Here is a 21,475-nt window from a genome sequence, read left to right as displayed (position 1 = left end):
GACGTAAAAAAAAAAAGATAAGAGAGAAAGAATGTTTTAAAGATATGGTCCATAAGAAGGCCCCATTCTCTGAAGTTAATCTGCTAAACTTCTTATTAATAAACCCTCCATTTGATCGAGAGTTCTGTCTTTTAATAATTTTTATATGAGATGTTAACAAATCCAAAAGAAGTACAACAAAGCTTTAATGTGCTTGACTTTGGTTAATTATTAATAATTCTATTCATTAATTCTTAGCACCTGCATAATTTTTCCTCTGCTCATTCAAAAACAGCCTACAGCTATATTTCAAAAGTTCATCCAACCCATGCAGACTTTCTCCCAAAGAAACATAAAATATTTACAAAAAATAAATAAAAAAACTGTAGCGGTACACAACTGGTAAAGAAATTCATTGTGATATATTCTTTGGGTTGTTTTGTCTTGATCTGACAAAATTAGTTTATGGATTCATGTACAGTATTATATTTTTCTGACCCCAACAAGCTTTGCAATGCTTAAAACATTGACTGTATCAGAAACCTTTAAGCCAGTTGCAAATCAGCACAGATTTGAGCAAATGTTCAAAGTTTCTACTTTTCTACTTTGAACATTTGCTTCCAACTTCTCATCCATCAAACTGCGAAGGCACATTGAAAACTTCCAAATATTTGCACGAAATGTCAAACCTAAAAGTATAGCAAGGGTTTTGGGGTTTTGTAGTTTAGTATATATGATTTCTGTCACAAGAATCTCTTGCTACTGACATGAAAGCACTGTATTAGTATTTACATGTCAGCGTGCTACACTTATTAGCATTGCCCTTAAAACGTGACAGATGAAGTATGATCTGATGTAAAATTCTAATTTTCAATGTCATATTTCCATTACTTGTAAGGGGGAAACCATCATAAATAACAGAAATAAGGCTTTCAAATATACATCTCTGTGTAATTAATCTATTTAATGTGTTTCACTTTGTGATAAAGTTCCTTTTTAGTAATATTCTACTTTATTCAATGTAGAACATTGAGCCTCAACAATCCCAGAATGATGATCTCATTCAGTATAAAATTGCGCTCATCACCCATTACTGTCTATATGGAACCTCACCGGATTACCTGAAGGACCTCCTTACTTCACATTCAACTTCTAGACCCTTACGATCCCAAGCCTGTAATCTTCTCCACCTTCCTCGATCAAGACTAAGGACTATGGGTGATCGAGCATTTGCTGTGGCTGCTCCTTGTCTATGGAACTCTCTCCCGGACTATTTGAGAGCCCCGCAATCATTGTCCGATTTTAAAACTGGCTTGAAAACCTTTCTTTTTGGACAAGCCTACTCAACTTTTAAATGACTCTTTTTTTTTATTATTGTTTTTGATTGTTGATTTCATCTGTTTTCAGCTGCACCATGTAGCACTTAGATTTTTATTAATGAAAAGTGCGCTATAAATTAAATTGATTATTATTATTATTATTATTATTATTATTATTATTATTATTATTATTATTATTATTATTATCTCTGCACACAGTTTCTGTCAACAAGACCTCTATTACTTACGATTTGAACCCCCTCCTCCCCCCACAAACATTCCCAACAAATAAAAGGACAATTTCACAAAAAAAATCTTTTATTTTATTTTTTTGAACAAATGAATTTATTTACCTCCTGGCAAAAACTGATGCAAGGAGCTTTAATGTTTCTCTCACAACTACATGTGGTACAACTTTGTCGAGAATCGTTGAGTCATGCTTAATTCTTCACAGTACATTTCACTACACAAGTGAATAGAGGTCCACGCATTGATTCTACAGTACAGTAGTGAATGCTTTCAGTAGAAAGCGGCAATTTGTGCAAGAAAACAGTCATTTTGTACAACATTTGAAAATGAAAAGACGAGATGAAAGAGTATTGTTTTCAGTGAACATCTGAGAGCACATAGGGATGCTATCTGGTAGCGTCCTTGCTTCACATAACTACAAAACTGAATTGCGGCACTTCACCTTCTCGACACAACGAGAACTCATTGCTACATTGATTTGTTTTCGGTTCAATTCCTCCTGACTTCTTGTGCCTCCGTTATTCTTTTGCCAAGGCTCTCTGCTGTTTCCGCAAATTAATGTTCCAAGGTACGAGTCTGAATGCACCGCTGTTTATTTTGTTTTCTAAAAGTGATAAATCCTTGGCATCAGTTCATGAAACTAATAAAGGTTAAGCAAAATAGAAACTCATAAAATGCCATTGCAGATATATATATATATATATATATATATATATATATATATATATATATATATATATATTATTGCGAGAGTATTAGGTATTAGGATTGGTGGCCATCTTTCAAGTTTTCACATCGTCTTGATTTAACAACATGCCTCCTGTGATTTTCTCTGCTCGTAGGAACCGACATTAAATCCAATCATTTCCTCGTTGCAGCAATTTATTTAAAGATGGTGTAAGTAATGACTTGCACTGCTATTTTGTTGCTCTCCTGAAAAGAATGTGGGTGTGTGGATGTACATTGTGTGTGGGAGGTAAAGCGTATAGCTAATGAGTGTCAGAGAACAGAGTGTACCTCCATCTACACACGTTTTAATAAATCGAAAAGGAACACAGCTTATCAACACACAGATAAGAGTGCAGCTGAAAAAAAAATCCATCTTTTTGTAATTTGTTTTTAATTCATTTGAATGTTATCTATGATGAGCAGTTCTGTATCTATTTCTGCACAAAATACACAGTTGTTGCTTGGTTTATTATTTACGAGACTTATTTTGCTTACTTCTGACAGATGTTTTTCTTTTTCCTGAGGCATACTCCCTTCTCTGCTTTTAAGCAGGCATGATGATGAAACAGTTTAAATGAGTTACCAGGCTTTTATTTTTCATTAGCATGAACCAGAATAAAAACAACACTTGAACAATAAACACAGGTATAAAAATTAATATTCACTCTAACAGATTCTTTTTTGTTTTTGTTTTACTTTCTTCACAAAAAGGAAAAAAAAAAATCAAACAGACAAAAGTAACCTTAATACAGCCATAATGCAGTTTTCAAATGAGGATTTAAATTATTAAGAGAAAAAAGGCTATCCAAACAAACCTGGTTCTTTGTGAAAAAGCAATCACGCCTTAGCCAATTTCTTTACCCAGCCTGTTTGAGCCACCTTTGGTGGTAAGAACTGCCATCAAGCATTTACTATAAATTGTTCCAGAGACATTGGACAATTTATGAGCATTAATCACCTGTGGAGGGTCCTCTGTGATCTAGGTTAGAATATTCTTAGCTATTCAGATGTACATTTATGCGTTGGATTATTGCGATATCATCTTGCTGCAAAACCTAAATGTGATTGAGTCTAACTTTTACAAACTGATAATCAGAAATTCTCTTGCAGGATTTTTGAGAGAGCACAGTCCATGGTTGCAGCAAGTTATTCTAATCCTGAAGCAGCAGTTAACTCTCCAGCTTAAATATTTTTCTGTCAGATCATCCTGTTATTCACACCAGCCTGTTTCTTAGTGTTCCTCTTGTGATGTATTATTTTAGGTCCCTCTGGACTTTTTACATGTCTGTTTTTAAGTAAAACAGATTATTCGCACTTGTCTTGATCTTGTCTGCATTTAGATCTCCACACAGTTAGCTGACAAAGCTACAACTCCCCCTCCAAAAAAGTATCTACTTATTCTAATCAAATATTTAAAAAGAAAAATCAACTAGAATAATGGATGAGCCTTTGGCAACATGTCATCAACTAATTCAAACTACAAACTTTTCAGATTGAACCGTGTGTGGAAAAGTATCCTGGTTTACCGATTATCTTGGAGAGAATCAAAGTATGGTTAGAAACTCCAATACGGTCAGTAATCTAAACAATCCCATCTGTGTGGCAGAAGACAATCTTGTTCATCCTGTTCCTGTAACTACCATCTCGCTCAAGGCTGCACAAAACTGGCACAATATTCTTTCAGTTGGCCAAGAGGTTCACGTCACAAAGGGCCAGCTACAGCTTCCTCTGTCTGACAGGTGTTCCTGGCTGCAGGCTGCATTGGGCTGATGCTATCTGTGAAAAGGAAAACACATTTTCCCCCCTGATGAAAAAAAAAAAAATAAATTTTTTTCATCCATTGTGGAATTTCCTTAGGCTGATACATGAGTTACTTTTGAGATATTCTAATCTACTTCATGTTGTCAGGTTCTGCTGAAGTGATATCTTGGTTCCACAGGTATGGCAGAATCCAGGCCTGGGCACGGTTCACCTCCGATTGATCAGAGTTAATTTATGATTTTTAACAAGCTGAGTGATCACTTTTCCTCATAGGGCCAGATTAATTCGGATAGCTTCTGTAAATATAAAGAGAGATGATGACAGTAAAGGGGCAGATTCCTTTTCAGAGCATTGCTGAACTAGATGCCAAATCATTTCCCCACTTTAAAAATGCAGGCAGATGCTTGTCTCAGTCTTAAAACAAAACACATTGACAATGACAGAACCGTTGCACACTAAAGTTTTTTTTACATTTCTTTTTTTAGATGATCTCTGGTTATCACCTATTTGACGAGATGGTAAAGTGACAGATGGATCAGTCTGGTTGGGTGGGGTAACACTGCGAGATTTACTCAGCGCTGTCGGGAGAAGAGGTTCCTTAGGGCGTTGTTGTAGTTCTTATTAAAGGCGGTGTATATGAGGGGGTTAAAAAAGGAATTCGAGTAACCCAGCCACAAAAAGATACTCTTCCAAATCGGCGGGATGTCACAGGAGCACAGCGGCACGATGAGCTCGGTGATGAAGAACGGGATCCAGCAAAGCACGAACACGCCGATCAAAATGCCAACCATAAGGGCTGCTTTTTTCTCCTTCTGCTCCCGCCATGTGTCCCCGTCTGTCTGGAAGGTCACGGTTGCGTGGCGCACGGTGAACACCATCTGTGGTTGTTGGGCTTCCTCCTTTACCTAGGAGCACAGGATAAGCCAGACACTTCACCACTTTATCATTCAGAGCAATCCTGGTTTGCTTTCAATAATTGAAAATCTTTAACAGCAAAAGGACAAACAGCCAATTACTGCGCTGAATGCTGCGTGAACAGAAAGATGGATTGCAGACTTCCAAGTAGAGTATGAATCAAACCAAAGATTTTCGTTCAATACATGGAAGCACACAACATGCAAGGAAATTAAGCTAGAGGGCTTTTTTTAAGTTGAATTTGAATTTAGAGTACTACTTTTTATTTTCCTTTTGAGGTAGAGAAGGATAAACAAAACTCAACCTTCATTTGATTTCCTTCTGACTAATTTGTTGCCATGCATAGCTCGAGACTAATAGACATCCTGTTATTTGGCAAAGTCACCAAGGTCAAAGCTTTTGTGAGAGAAAAACAATTTTCTTAAAAAATACCAGAATTGGGAGCAATGCGGTCACCAGTTAGAGAGCCTCTCAACAAAGCTATGACTCTTTGCAATATCAGCTACAATTCAAAAAGAAGAAAACAAAAACAAATTAACATCGGATAATAAAATGTTGTATCCTCTTGAACAGCTGTATTATTAGCTGCTATTAATTGCTTTTGAAACCCCTCCAAATTAATGGTACTCCTGCCACCTTTCCAGCAATCTCATAGAGCATGTTTGGGTACACAGAAGTGAAATCCAAAGGAGGCAGCCTCCTGTGACTGATTACCCTCCCCTCCCACATGGGTAATGCTGTCAAGTGCTGTTTGCATTGAGGCTGCAACACTGCCAACAAGATAACCAACTTATGTGGCAGTTAAGTCTCCCCTGCTTGCCTCCACTTTTACTACCACACAACATAAAAAAACAACAACATAGGAAAGAGGAAGGAGGTGCGCACGTTTTGATTTGACATTTCTTCATGAGTTACTGTAAGGAAATTCTCCAGCCGGACGCCATCAATATAATCTGTTATATGTACAATAATCCTGGAATTAAACCTAATTTCTGATACTAAATAGTAGCATAAAGAGGATATTAAAAATGTAAAATTATGCTGATACTTTGTGTGGCAAAAGGATTACATAAGGTTATAGATAGACAACTATACTATTGCAGTGCAGTATAACTCCTTAAGAGTGTGAAGGTGCATGCATGATCAGTGTATGGTTCGCCAATATAAAGTATTATTGTTGGCTGGAAAATGGGAATTTGAACGCAGACAGAATTTCCAATTACACTTTCAGTCACAAGCCGTCTTTACCCGCAGTGGTACCTGACAGGCCAACAGGGCTCACTACGGAGAACTTATAAATCTCTCTGCAGGGTGCCAGATTTTTCTATGTCTGCAATGCACTGTAGTCAGACAACAGTTCTCCTGACTTCCTCCTCCTAACTGCATAAATCACATTCAACTTTGTGAACTGAAATACAGTTTTACAATTATAAAAGTTGTCCGTCCAACTATTATGTTGGACGGACACTGAACCCTCCTGTACTCTAAGCACAACATCATCACTCTTTAGACTGTACCTTTATCTGCAAGTTTGAGGAGCTGAATATGGTTTGAAAGTATACTAAGTATTGGATAAAAATATAACACAGCATAAATGAATAAGAATAAACTAAGCTCAATGAACAAAGGATGACAGGATGCCTACAGCTGACCCCGGTATCGCCACAACTCACTGGGGAGTATTCATTTTCAATTCAATAAAAAAAAGAAAAAACTATTTTTCCCAAAGTGAAATAAAATGTTGCTTTTGTCTTTCCTCTTTAAATATCTGTCTGTCTGTATGGTTAGAAAGCCAGACAGAGAGATGTTGGAATAGGGGATATGATCCTTTCCTATTGTGATCGATGGAATCGGTTTGAACTTCCTCCTTCTCTCTGTGATCAGATCTGCTCTGCATCCATGAAGCCTCCATTTCAACTCATTTGGGATCTGGGGGCCATAGTTCAGGTATTATTTGTGTTTTGTGGATGCTAAGCACTTACTTCGAGTTATGAAAAAAAAAAAAAAAGAAACTCAACTGTATTGCGAAAGGTCATGAGAACAACCATTCAAAAAAAAAAAAAAGAATGTTTGCTGCTGCAAAGCATTCAAAACCAGAGGAAATAATTTTCCAAAAAGAAATGCCTCAACAAAAAAAAGAAAAAAACATGAACAAAAATTTACGAAAACAAACAGAGCTACTTCAACATATGTGGCATAATTGTAGAAATTCTAACATATTGTTGATAAGGTTTTCTGTTACCCAACTTGTTCTTGTTTGAATGACTTCCTGGGCACCATCACGTCAAGCATGCTCTATTATTGCATATTATTGTGCAAAAATAAAATGGATTCTCAGTCTCCATTAACAAAAAACGTACTTGAATAAAAACTAAACATAAATAGATAAATGGGAAAATAAATAGTGAATAAAAAGGTCTTAAAACAGTTAAAAATATAAAAAAGTAATAATTACAGACAGCATAAGTGTTGTACACTGGAACTGATAAACTAAATAAACAAAACAACCAAAATAATAACAAAAATAACAAAAATAAAATTGATTCTCAGTCTCCATTAACAAAAAACGTACTTGAATAAAAACTAAAAAACATAAAGCCAAAGTGGAAATAAACACTGCATTCAACCAAAAGAGTGCAGATTATGAAGTCTGTATTGCCCTTCAGTAATCTCCAGATTTAAATAGAGAAAACGGGCACATCTGACTACCTAATGCAATAGTTCACACTACACCATTTTTTGCCCCTATTTTCCCCTTATGACAATCTTAGATCGTTGGCCGATCTAACCGATCATCCTGCGGTGTGTGTGGTGTGTTACGATAGATCTTTGTGGACTTCAGGACTTTACGCTGACTCTATAGCCACATGCATCACAGGTAGATTCTAGTAAAGCATTGATTAATGCCTGATATTAAAATTAGTTAATTAGCTAATGTGTCTCTCAGGGTTTGAAAATGGGCTGACAACTCGTGTAATGTGCGCTGGACATTAGACTAAGGAAATGAGGAAGGGAGGGTCAGTGGAGAGCACCGGAGCTGAGCCTTTTTCATTCAACGTCATCAACAGAAAGAAAAAAAGGCAGGAAGAGACGATAAAGACGATAATTAAAATGATCTCGATAGGTTTTTTTATCGTCCGATTAATTGATTTATCGTTTATCGCGACAGGCCTACTAGGTTTAAATAAATAGTATCCTTTAATACCTAATAATAGGTTTAGATTTCAAAGAAGGGATTAAATAAATCATTCTAAAGAAATAGGGGAACTATTTTGTATTGAATTTGTGTCATTGAATGTAAACTGTATAATTGTTGTTTTTCTTTTTTCTACAAAAATAATAAGCTGGCAGTTTAAACTTATTTTCTGGTCTGTGGTCATTGATACACTTGCACTTCTCCCTACTCCCGTAGCTGAACCTAGCACTGGTTCTGTTCTGAGTCTAGTACTGTAATCACATCCTAAGTGTTACAGAAGCACCAAATATAAATATGACTAAATGAAAAAAAATAAATAAATAATCTTGGAAAACTGATTTGATGGAGACAATTCATAATATTTTCAGTAAGAAACAAATGGGGGAAATGAAACCATTTTCATGAGTAAATATCTTTTGACGGATGACGTTTAAAATGCTAATTTTGTTTTTGTAAGAGGGCATTTCAAAAGCTTTGTGATCTGAATAATATTTTATTTACTACGCCAACCTTTCTGTTGAGTTCCTGTCGAGAAGAACAAGTTTGTGTTTTATGATTAGCATCTGTTGAGAAAACTCAACATGTCACATTAGGTGAGAGTATAAAAAATTGCAGAGGAAAAACCTAGGCAAATAATCAGGGTTTGCTTAAGATGTAGACAAGGTATCAACTAATGTGTTGTATACATATAGTGGATGGAACATTTAGCTTGCTTGGTATAGTGTTTTAAATTTATGTGGCATTGAGGTGAAAAGCTTAAAAAGTGTCCCTCCTTTCCAGTCACAAAAACCTGACCTGCTCCAATCAGGAGTAGAAAGAATATCATGGTGTGTGGGATCAAAAAAGCCTCTTGAGCCTCCTCTAATGTCCTTACACCATCAAACCAAAATGTAAAAATAGGCCCATCTTCAATATGAAACCCATTGCTGCAAATATATCAAAAAGCATTTTCACATCTCTTCATTTAACATTGCATTCACAAACAATAAGAATTAACCCATAAAATAAAATGATCCAACTAGGGTTTTAATTCTGGGTCGTTTTGTTTAGAATTCAAGAAAATTGGCTGTAGCTTATTAAACTTCAAAGTCTTCAACTCAACATGCACCAAAATATAACAAAAACGTTCTCTTGCTGGAAAACTGCTGATAATGTTCTGCTCATGAGCTGGGGGGAAAAAATCAAACACCATAAAGGTCACATCTTCATGGGTTGTATATATGACTGAGTTAATAAAAAAAATGGTTTCCATATAAAATTTAAAGCCGTTATAACTTCTGTTGAAGAGTTTCACAGACGTGTGATCTTTACGCATTTTATCTTGACGAAAAAAAAAACAACCTGCAAAGTGTTTCTTTGCACATTCAGGGTATTTTAAACATAAAACCGTTCAACTAAATAAAAGCGGTTTTATGTTCAGAGTTTTGACAAAGTGAACTTTTAGTACTGAACCTTTCGATGATATCTGAACTAAAAGGAGGAAGAAAAAAAAAAGTAAATAAGTTGGATGACCTTCAATATTGCTTCGTTTTACCTTAAAACACAGAGTCCAGCACAGCTACACATAGTTTCAATATAAATACAAAATTATAGAACCATTTGGAGCCCAGAAAAATAGTTTTCAGAGATCAACTTATTATTTTGACCATTTGGGCAAAGCAGCAAACAGTCTCTGGAGATGATGAGTCAAAATATATAGTGCAGACAACAACACATACATTTAACACTTACATAACATTATACGTTGAAATATACATAAGCGATAGAATTGTTTTAATCCCTAGAGAATAATTAATTTGTGTGCATTACTTTTGCAAGAAAAATAAGTTTATAATTACGAAGGTTTGGTAAACGTGTGATAAGCTGTAAGGAATAGAAAACAACTGCTGTGGTTTCTGCTTTAAGTCATGCCAAGTCATGCTTCTTAGTTCATTCTATGTGATTATATGAAAGGAACAGCTGTTGAGTTCTGGAGCGCATATGCTACATTGGCTAAGCAACAGCCAGAAACGGTGGGATCTGTGCCATAACCAAGCAATCAGCAGAAAGCGCAATTCACATCAAGTTAATGGAAAAGTATCATCAGAGAAATAGAAAATATTTCAACTTTAGTGAAAAAAAAAAAAAAAAGGTTACTAATCCTGGAGCTTTATGGAACTGCACCAGGGATGAGAGACAGAGACAGAGAGAGAAAAGAAGGATTTAAGATTCTTGTGAGGTTCTCAATCTGTTTGGTGTAAGTGAACAAAACAAATCAGCAGCAAAAGATGGGTTATGATGAATATTATGAGTTCAGAGCTCAATTTTTTCCTGCATATTTGCACATTGAAGTATTGGTTTAAGAAGCAATCAATTTTATGTGTTATTTGTGCATCTAGGTCAGGAATATGTGCATCACACCTATTAATACTCCAATGTTTCTGCTGCAGTGTCTATAAGTGTGGGTACGTCATAATGTTTGAGTGGGCGTATTGATGTGTGAGAGCAGGAGGGTTATTTTCTTGGATTCCACTGCTCATCGCTGCTCAAATTGACAGTTTGCAGGTTATGGCTGGAAATGAAGGGAGAAGAATTTTTACTGAGATGCGGCTAATCCAACAGCCGTCTGTGGGGGAAAAAACCACAATAAAATCTATTACCTGTTGCTTGGAGATTGATTGTCTGATTGATGAAACCTGACAAAAGGAGGGTAGTGAAATATCAGAGAAGGTAATTTATTTAGTGATGAGGCTAATTTATTTAGTTCTCAACCAAGAGCTTTCATTTTGGGGTGAGCTGATGCCAGAGATGCATAACAAATATATGCATCTTTATATTTATAAATAAAAATGGTTGTCAGGGAACATTTAATAATAATAAAAAAAAACTCTGTAGAAAGATTTTCAGATAAAAAGAAAAAGAAAACATAAGATTTAGGTTCAAGGACAAAAAAAAATGTAATGAATAACTAACCAATGCCAATGTTAATTTCAGATGGCTTTACAAATGCAAAAAAATAAAATAATAAGTAAGGGGTTGCTCAATTTCCTCAGCTAAAACTTCCCTGATTAAACAGTTGCTAATGTAAAGTGGAACAGATCCAGATTTTATGTGCGCTAATTAGCTAAACGGCAAAGCTTGGAAGGTGCAGGCCCCTATTAATGATGCTGAGACAGTATTTATAGCCTTCAACTCTCGGCCTACGCACACATCAACAGTCTGCGGGTGACGAGCGGAATGACTTCAATTATTTTTCCGTACGCTCACACATCAGATACTTGTGCACTTCTTTGATTACTGATGAGCTGCTCATCAGAGATGGTAATAAACAATAGGTTGAAAAGAAGATGTGCATGCTTGATGCAACTTATATATGAACTAAATATGGGAGGCTAAATGTAAACACACGTCACAATGCGTACAGTTCAGTATCTTGCAAAAGGATTTGGATTTCTTGAACCTTTAGGTTTGTTCGTTTTGCAACTACAAATTTCAATATATTATATGCATTAGTAACTCAAAGTAGTACATAACGGAGTTGTAGAAGGAAACTTAGATGATCTGGTTTTCTTAAAAAGTCTAAGTCTTACTGCAGCTCCTTTAAGTAAAATCTATTGCAACCAACCTAAGAAGACGCCATAATAACATAGAATAGCAAAATGATATGTGGTAGAAAACTAACATCACAGGTCAACCAAAACACACCTTCCCTGTTGTGGACGAAACATGGTGTTGGTAGCATAATGCTGTGGGGATGATTCCGTGAGCAGGGACAGGAAGGTTGTAATAGGTGGTAGAGTTAAATATAGGATGAGCTTGGAAATGAACTTACTGAGGGTCCAAATGACATGAGAGTGGGAGAGAGCAACTTTCAGCAGGAAAACACTATACGGCTAAAAATACCATGAAAGGCCTCAGATTAAAATAGCTTTGTGAATACCAATGCATATTCGGAAAGGCTAAGTCAAAATTCACACTCTACTCAGAATAGAAAACTGTGGGAAGACTTGAAAAGCAATGTTCTCACACTCTGTCCAAACTCAGTTGCTACCTGTGCTGATAGAAATAAACCCCCAAAAGTCGAGCAGTTGCAATTACAGTAAAATGCGATTTGACTCAGTAGTAGCGATACACCCGTGGAGGCTAAACACAAACATGCCACATTTCTCACATTTGTATTTGTGAAAATGTGCAAACAATTATGAATTATTAACTTTTCACTTTGCAAATATGTGCTACTTCAAGGCGTTTTCCAGGTTCTCTAGGCCCATTATTGTCTTCCAGCTTTTCTTCTGCAATTCCAACGCTGTCTCCTCTCCGTTTTCCCCTGCCGATGCAAGAGACGTCGGACCGCTTCGTCTGGGAAATTCCTTCAAAGTTTTTTACATTTTCACCTTTCGATGGATTTTATTGTGAAGCTATGCAAGTTGAAAAGTGTAGTTGCTATGAGTGAATAGTCAGTTATACTTCTTAGCTGAAAATGGAAATTCTGGAGGCCCTCGCCCACTCTGTTGCTGATTTTTTGATTGACACTACTGCAGTAGGATGCATGCCTTTTGTGTTCCTCTGTCACATAAAATTTCAATGCAATGCAATGAGGTTGGTAACTGTAGTGAGACATGACACAGAAAATGTCCATGTTTGTAAATATTTCTGTAAGGCATTATGTAAGGATGACAAGCTGCTTTAAGGAGATTGTTATAAAATACAAATTATTAATTACCTCAGCCATAGGGGTGATTGTGTTTGTCTTGCGGGAGCCGATGCGAAACTTAGCAGCTTTGTAGATCTTCCAATAGACAAACAAAACCACACAAAGTGGGAGATAAAATGCCCCAAAGGTGGAGAAGATGGTGTAGAATGGATCCTGGCTCACTTGGCACTTCATCCCTTCTGAGTAGGTCTCTCCCCAGCCGAAGAGCGGCGACAAGGAGATTATGGAAGATAGCAGCCATGTCAGCGCAATCATCACGTTGGAGATCTTTTTTCGAGTCTTGAGCGTGTACTCCAGGTGCCTGGTGATGGACCAGTAGCGGTCCAGTGCGATGGCCGTCACGTTCCAGATGCTAGCCGTGCAACAGAGCACGTCGAACGAGATCCACACCTGGCAGAGCACGCGTCCGAGCTTCCACAGTCTGCCGTTCAGCTCGTGAACCAGGCTGAGCGGCATAACCAGCGCGGCTACCATCACGTCTGAGATGGCCATGGAGGCCACCAAGTTGTGGGGCACCCGATGGAATGTTCTCACCCTCAGGATGGTCACCAGCACCAGGAGGTTCCACACGAAGGTGGCCGCCACAAGCATTGCCAATAAAGTGAGAGTGAGCACGCTGAAAACGGAAAATGGACGGTAAAGGTTTCCCCCGGAGTCGTAGCCGTCCAGAGCCCCACTGAAGTTGGCTGTCAGCGAGCTGGAGTTGCTGTATGTCATGGTAGCTGCTCACGACCCCACAGCCAAGGGCCGAGACGATTCAGAGAAAACGTCTGCAGGAAGCCGATGCATTCTGCAGAGAGGAGACAGAAACGGGGACTGTGACTCAATCTGGACAGAGTCTCGCTGACGCAAATGAAGGTTAAAAGATGGGAATATCTATTTAATGTGTTGCATTTAGTATAATTTTTACACTCTTAAACTGCGCTGCAGTGCACCATTGTGCTTCTAGAAGAGAGGTAGTTTAGTGATTTGCTCACAATGGTAAAAACACACTTGAGTCTCTCATTTCAGCAGTCAAGCAACCTGCCTACAACTTTTCAAGTGCAATTTCATCTGCTATTAAAAAGGCTCAGAGGCACTCAGGGTAACATCTCTAGCTCAAAAAAAGACCATAAATATTCAGTTTCATCATCGCACTGCTGCGCTTTCATTTGCATTAGAAGCAGACCTGTGTTGCACGATGAAACAAACAGTTTTTGTAGCAGTTTTATTTTTTTCTAACAGCGAAATGTCACATGTTTTTGTGTGTATATATGTGTATCTCATAAGCTTTAGGAATGCGTATGTTTGCTATGAAGAGGATTTTTTGCTTTGAGAAGATTCTATTGCAACATACTATTACTCCAATTTCAAGCCAAGGAAAAAAAAAAGTGCCAACTATGTCAACACATTCACAGGAGGATGCACACCTAGTTCTAAAGTCTGCACAGCGTGATATTCAGCATAGCAGAAACAGTACATTTCAACCCACCAAGTGCTGCTGTTACTATGTGACATATAATTCCCCCCCCCCTTAATCTGGCATTAATCTTTATTTCTGTGTTTCTTTCCTAAACTAAACTACCAGTGTAAAAAAAATTCATGCACTGTGTTTTGGAAAACATATCCATGCATGTTTAACAATTCCTTAAGATGCTAATTTTACAGTTAATCACAACAGCTATTTCTACGTGCAACGTTAGAATGGTTTCGCATGCTTTAAAAATTCTAACGTCTCCCAGGAACTCTGGGAAAACTGAGAACACTTTTGCTTGACCTTTACGCCTACGAGTTATTTAAAAGATTAACAGAAGCACTCATTTTGCATGCTTTGCAAGATGACAACTGGTTTCTCATCTACTCTGAATTCCAATTGTTCATAACAAGGTAAATTAATTTGTGTAATATGATTCCATCAGTACAATAAACGTCTAACTAGATTTTCAGATTTTGATCAACTGAATAAAAACAGATCTGTGTAGCAGATAGCAAAGGAATCTTTTGGTCAAAATCTTTATGTATCATAGCTTTATTAACCCAAAAGGTTTAATCAGATGGATTTTCTCTCTGCGCCTCACAAAAAGACACCGTTCCCCATCAGTTGTTGTAAGAATAATGTCTTGTAAAAGTTTAGGTCTCTTCCTATTCCAAAATTTTTCCACCTTCAGTCATGTTACTACCACAAGCACTCGTGCTTGTTCTTGAGGGTCCTTTGGGGGGTGGCGGGGCACATTTCAGTGTTGTAACTATGAAAATACTAAAAAAATAAAAGAATCTGAAAAAGATGGGCTGCATACAGTTAAGACCATTCTGAAGCAGCAACTGTTTCTAAGCAGATCAACTCACGTTCAGCATTGATGTTTTCTTTTCCTTATGCCATTTACTTTCATTAGGTTTCCAGCCCCATTGGCTAAAAATACATCCAAAGCATTATATTCTTTGTCCGGATAAGCTTTTGCAAAGGCGATGCTCACTTCTGTGGGCCTTACTTTGAGAAATGGCTTCTTTCCCCCAGCTTTGTCTTCCTTGTGATGTTGCCACCTGCTTGGCTGATGTTGTTCAGAATGGTGATTATCCTTATATACCTTTTCACCTTGCACACACCATCGGCCTTGCCTGTGCAGGTGTCACTTTTGATTTCCGACTACATCCTCTAAGATTTTCCAGAGTGGGACGTCTAATACTGCAGCCTCTGGAACTTAAAGATACATACAATTTACATGAGGCCTGGCAGGCTTGTTAGCTGAGTTTTGAGCAGCCACATGTTCTCACTGAGCTCTTTAAGCTTTAACCATGACTTGTCAGAAAATAAGTGCAGATGTTCTTCACCGTCCTAGGTTGATGCAAAGCACTTTTCAGAAATAAAATGGGCAATTGGGATGCTTTAAAAACAATGCCGTCCAGAACCTTTAACTTCACAATTTGAAATGAGTATGAATACTTCTGGGCATGCTGTTTTACATAAAATTAAAGTCAAACATAGCTAAAATCTTTGAATTATATTATCATATTTTGACATCTATATTTTAGCCACTTAGAAGGAGCACATTGGCCAAATTTAAAAATATTACTTTAAATCTAAGCTCAACTCCTAGGTAGAATCTCACTGCTGTCAAAAGTCACCAAACTAATGCCCTCAGAGTGCAAACGAATTTAAGGACAAATTCTGCTGTTCTGTGAAGGCATCAGAGGTTAAAAACAGAAAGAGAACAGCATACCCATAAACCTACCACTGCATGGCTATTGACCTTAAATCTACTGGTTGGACTATTCGTAAGTAACCAAGAAGCTGCAGAGATCCACTTGAGACTGAAGTCAAGATTTACCTTTCAACAGGACAACAGCCCTAATGCATAAATCCAAATTAAATTCTGTGGCAAAGCTAGAAATTTTATGTTTAAGTAAGATTGGGCAACATATTTAGTCACTGCGTCTTCAAAACTGGACATACCCAATAGGACCTGAAGAGAAAGATGATTGCACAGGACTGATTGCCAAGCTTTTGAGGTTTTCATTTTCAAAAAAAAAATGTAAACAACCCGCATCATTTTCTTTTCACTTCACAATAATGCACCAAAACATTCCCAAAATTTGTGGATGTGACATGACGTGAGAAAGCCAGCAAGTGAAGTATTACATTACCTCTTGACGACACAATCTGCTTCCTCCGATCAATGACTTCAACACACCACTAACCCCTGTGCTCCTTCTCCTGCCCTCTCTCATGAACAAGCCCAATAAAAGGCTGTACAAAGGGACAGCTGTTGTGAAGGGAAAAAGGTGATAAAGCATGCATGCACTCTGAACACCCATCTTGCAGTAGCTCTGCTGACATTACAGAAGCAGGGCCAGGTGTCAGGAAGGGCAGAGGACACACGCTCTGCAAAAACTAAACACCCAAAATGGAAGGATACAGAAAAACACACACACACACACACACACAACTGTACACATACACACAGATGTGAAAGGAATGGAGAAAATGACTCCAAATGGCCTTACAGTCATTTAAGTCAAAGAGCAGCAAATACATTGCTTAGTACTTTGAAAGGACCAGCTGGCTCTTGGGTGAAATACTCCTGGGAATTTTAGCTGGCATAAATGGATTGCGATTGTAATCTCATTACCTACGGAAAGGTGTCCACGTCTACCATTTAGTAGGAGGAAAGAGGCATGGATGGGTTTCAAGCTGAAGAATGCATTAGATTGTGGTGTAAAAACAGCAATCTATGAGGAGCTTAAACCTTTCCAGGGCTCATCCGACACCGAGTTCAAAAACTTGCAGGGGCATGTTTCCTTTTTGAAATTTCCTCTGAATCCTTTCAGTTGGCAGCCAGTATCTTCTGGATGCAAACGTTATTTTCTGAAAGAAAGAAAGCCACTTTGTCTCCACGGTGATTACCTCTCTTTTATGTCTGTTTCTTCCATTGTTTTCCTGTCTCTTCTTGCTACAGTTTGCAGATAAAAATGTGACTTTTTTTTTCTTTAGAAAGTTTATCAGCAAAGTTTGTCACAATAGCAAATGTGACATCTCATTTTCATTTCACATTTTGGGGTCCAAACGCAGTGTCACAGCCAGTCCTGTGATTAAAACTGCACCAGCGTGAATGACATTCTCTCTGTGCAAAAAGCTCTTCATTAGGAAAACTGTTGTCTGCTCAGCTGTTGAACAATTTCCTCTGAGGAGAGTTTCTCTGAGGCTGACATTTGCGGATGAAAGGAAACGGAGGTACTGAGATGTGTCCTCTGACTTGTGTTAAAACCTCAAAAGGAAAATGCAAAAAGAGGAAAGCGAAGCCTCACTTTTTCCCAATTTGGCACAGCAGAACCCATTTGTCAAGCAATGCAAAGTGTTTTTTTTTTTTTTCAGCCAGCTTCTGCTACACATGTATAAACGTCCAAAAAATAATTTCGATTTTAAACAACAATAAGATGAAAGGATTGCAATTCAGAGTCACCACTTTCACCATGATAATCTCGGAAGACACTTGTTACACTGCATTCCAGAAACACACCTTTACCTTTGAAGACAACAGTCGTCAGAAAACACAATTTTCATGTCCTGTTGGTACAACAACATTCGGGTCATCATTCTGTAAATAACAACTCACCCCGTTGACAGTTAAACACGGAGCAGTCCCGACGATCTCGGTCCTGATCTCTTCATCCATATTCACTTTGCTGGTGTTTCAGTGCTGTGATTGAACCGCCTGGCTCAGTGTGTGGATAACGGCAGAAACGCGCTTCGCTCCGGAGGATACAGAGCGGCTGGAATGAACCACGGCGCGAGCTGAAGGAGGGGAGGGGGGGGGAGCTCGCGCCAATTAAACGATAAACGCCACGTTTTCTGGCGCGAGTGGGGAGACTTGACTGGTTATGATCTGCACCTGAACACAACTTTTATTTTCTCTAACAAACGGAACGACGCGCATACATTTTTCTCCGTCAGCAGCGCGTCTTGGAAAGATTCCCTGTTTGTAATTAGTCTGACCATGCAGTGATCAGAGCCTGCTTCAGGAGAACCGCTCGCGCTGCTTTGTGATTGATAATCCTTCAGAACCCCCTGCAGTATCTTTCTAGGTTAACACGATGAACCCCTATTTCGCAGAAAGTAACTGAAATCCAATTTATGTTCGGAGAAAGCGTCCTTGTATAACTTCTAATTGAGTTCTTGCTGATTGGACCAAGATCCAGCGGGACACATGCTGCCCTGCAAAAAATAAGTTGAGAACTTTCCTTTGAGACTCATTAATGTAGCAGCCTTCATACACCCTGAAACGTGCTGAGTTACATAAAATGAACCCAAATGCTGAGCTTTGGTCTAACCGCAGAAAGAAAATCTCTGCGACTATTTCACCCTTGGTGCCCATAAAGATTGAATTATACAAAGAACTTTGGATTAGTCATGTTGTGGTTTTACTTTAGTTCAGTTTTTCTTAGTGTTTTTAGTTGTGTTTATTTCTTCTGGTTATTCTTAGTTACTACAGTTTAATCATTTCTTGTGACTATTATTCTTTTAGTGTTAGATTTATTTTCTCGTCCCCTGTGCCTCCCTCCCTCTCTCTCTCTCTCTCTCTCTCTCTCTCTCTCTCTCTTGCTCCTCAGTCTGCCTTTCTACTCTCTCCCCTCACACATGGAATCAATTTTGCCAATCAGCCCCGTTCTTTGTTTTCCAGTTCTTAAGCTCCTCTCTTTCAGTCTCTCCTTGCTGGTTCCTTCTGTTACTTCTCGTTCGGCTCTGTTACCCCTCGTGTCTCCGTGCGATTATTTCCTAGATTCTAAAATTATTTTCTGCCTTGGCCCCCAGTGGATATTTGTAAGTTCTTGTTTCTCATTTTTTGTTAAACAAATGTTGATTATTTCCAGACCTCTGCTATTTTGCAGTTGAGTCCACAATCAACCACAAACAAATCATGACAAAGACCTAATAATAACAACAAAAATAATGCAAGCAAAGTAATGATAGATGAGGTTGCCTTAGTAAAATATGATTCTTCTAAGACGTTATAATGCCAAGTTTTTAATTGGGGGGAGAGGAGGGGGGGTAGGCTGACATTCAGATGGCTATAAATATAACAATAACAAAAAAAAAATCAGTTTAGAGTATTAACCTGATGGGCAATTTCATCAAAACAGAAACAAGAAACCCGATAATAAATGTACCTCCTGAACAGCTGGTTCCAGCACCACGGTCAGCGCCAAGGGATATTTCCATTTTACTGCACACAATAGCAAGCCAGTTTATTTTTGCACAGGCTGCATGAAGTTACAAGCTTTTCCGCTGGATCTGCAACGGATATGTAAACACACACAAACACACACACACACACACACCATCCAACTCATTTGCTCTAGTGTGTGTGGAGTAGGTTTATCCAACTCTCTGACACTTACTTCTTTTCTAATCCAATGGATTTCTCCGAGACAAAACAGCGTCTGCTAACTTACTATGAAATATGCAGCTGCACACATGCAAAGGCACACTGAGAATTTATCACATAAGCCCTGTCATGGGGACGGGGGGAAACATTCAGGCGGCAAAAGCATCTTTTCAGCTACTCTAAAATCTCCCTTAATTCTCTTATAAAGGTGCTGCTGCACAAAAAATACTCTTCGTGGCAATCCACACATCATGTGACACTTCGCCTTCACATGCAGATGCAATACCATGACTAAAAGTGTTCAACTGTTAAGGCCTCATGAGGTAAAAATCCACTGCAGTAAAGAAAAACAGTGTGCTCACATCTTGCGAGGTAAGTAAAGTTTTGCACTGGAAAGTGAAAGCTCCAATCATGCCTTTTACTACTTGTGTACCTGCTTGGGGGAAAATGTGTACTTTGCCCTGTTTTGAGCTGCTGGGAATCAACTCTCATGAAAATCCTTCCTCCTTGTCCGAAACGGAGTCCTCTCTTCTCTATCTGTGCAGCTTCTCACTCATCACATCTCCGACCTTGTCCTGCCACACTTGTCCTTCCCCATAAATTGCCTTCATCATCAATTACTGCTATTGCAACCAGAGCATAAGGCCATCAGCAACTATAACTTCATTCTGCAAGTCCTGTGAAATGACCAGAGTGGAAATATGGCGCTGCCTTGGGCGAGGGACTTCACCGGTAAACATGTCACATAAATTCTAGCCTGGATGTGTGCCAGTGTGCGTGTGTGTGTAGGGGTGTGCGTGTGTGTGTGACTTACAGTATCAATGTAAGGTGTGACTGAAAGTAAAAAACAATTAAACATGGATTCTCACTCTAGGGTGTCCTCTGTATGTTCTGTGATCCCAGACCGTCACACTTTGGTAAACTTGTGATCTGCAGAGAAAAATCTTGATTGCTGTGCTAAAGTAGTGCCATGATTTAGTCCTTTACGTGTCCTTTGTTCAACTTCAATTTCTGATAATTGAAGTTGGCTATGATTTCACTCAGTTCCACACAAAATCAACATACAGGATGCCTAACAGGTGTGTTTGGGTCCCTTTTTCAGTATTCAGGCCTTATAAAATAAGACAATGATTGGGTAAGCTTCTGAAATTATTATATACATGTAATTAATTACACCATTGTTTGAAGCTATTATTTTTATTTTGCTAGCATGAAAAAGATGTTTGAACTCATTTGATTGAGAAATCTATAAAAACAATATAAAAATCCAATATTAAAGTCCAAGGAATGAAATGAAGATCTTAAAAGGAGGAATACTTCATCAGAAAGTCCTTTGGAGCCATTTCTAAGCAGTGACAGATTTCAAGAGCATCAGTTCAAACATTGCTGTGCAAGCACAAGCTAAGATATGTCATCAAGGTCTGGAAGCAGACACTACTGTCATCTGGAGGTTTAGGAACATGGGAAGCACCAAATCCCAAGCTTACCATGAACAGGGGCCTGCTGGAACACCACCAGTGTCACTGTGTCCAGTGAGACACTGTCGTGTAACAGTGGAAAGAGAGAGCACTGAATTAGAAAAGTCTGCAAAATCTTTAAAAATGTGTAAAATTGTAAAATCTATTGTTGAAATTTGCAGTTACTTTCATGGATAAGTCAAATGGCTTATAGTGAAACATTTCATAGATTAAGCTATGAGGTCACAAAGTTCTATGTCTGGAAGAGTCTGTGAAGACGTAGGACTGAATCCAAATCCTTCAACCGTACCTCAAAA

The 21,475-nt window shown here is 38.3% G+C and overlaps 1 protein-coding gene across 1 annotated transcript; it reads right to left on the bottom strand.

Moving 5' to 3' along the window:
• Positions 1 to 1,598: 1,598 nt before the first annotated feature.
• htr5ab (5-hydroxytryptamine (serotonin) receptor 5A, genome duplicate b) lies at positions 1,599 to 18,527 on the bottom strand. The gene is made up of 3 exons (XM_008396751.3): positions 17,932 to 18,527; positions 12,851 to 13,631; positions 1,599 to 4,942 (listed from the first exon to the last, which is right to left on the bottom strand). The coding sequence occupies exons 2-3, from the start codon at positions 13,556 to 13,558 to the stop codon at positions 4,610 to 4,612; spliced, it is 1,041 nt and encodes a 346-aa protein (XP_008394973.1). The 5' UTR covers positions 13,559 to 13,631; positions 17,932 to 18,527; the 3' UTR covers positions 1,599 to 4,609.
• Between the last annotated feature and the right edge of the window lie 2,948 nt (positions 18,528 to 21,475).

This window comes from Poecilia reticulata, chromosome 20 (assembly GCF_904066995.2).
Source record: "Poecilia reticulata chromosome 20, P_reticulata-male-v2, whole genome shotgun sequence".
NCBI lineage: Eukaryota > Metazoa > Chordata > Actinopteri > Cyprinodontiformes > Poeciliidae > Poecilia > Poecilia reticulata.
Note: the sequence above shows the minus strand (reverse complement) of the source record. Positions and strands in the feature narration are given on the sequence as shown.

Coding starts and splice junctions, on each gene's coding strand:
- htr5ab (XM_008396751.3), bottom strand. CDS start 13,558: ATGACATACAGCAACTCCAGCTCGCTGACAGCCAACTTCAGTGGGGCT. Junction 4,943..12,850: donor CAATCACCCCTATGGCTGAG/GTAATTAATAAT, acceptor CTGTGCTCCTAG/GTAAAGGAGGAAGCCCAACA.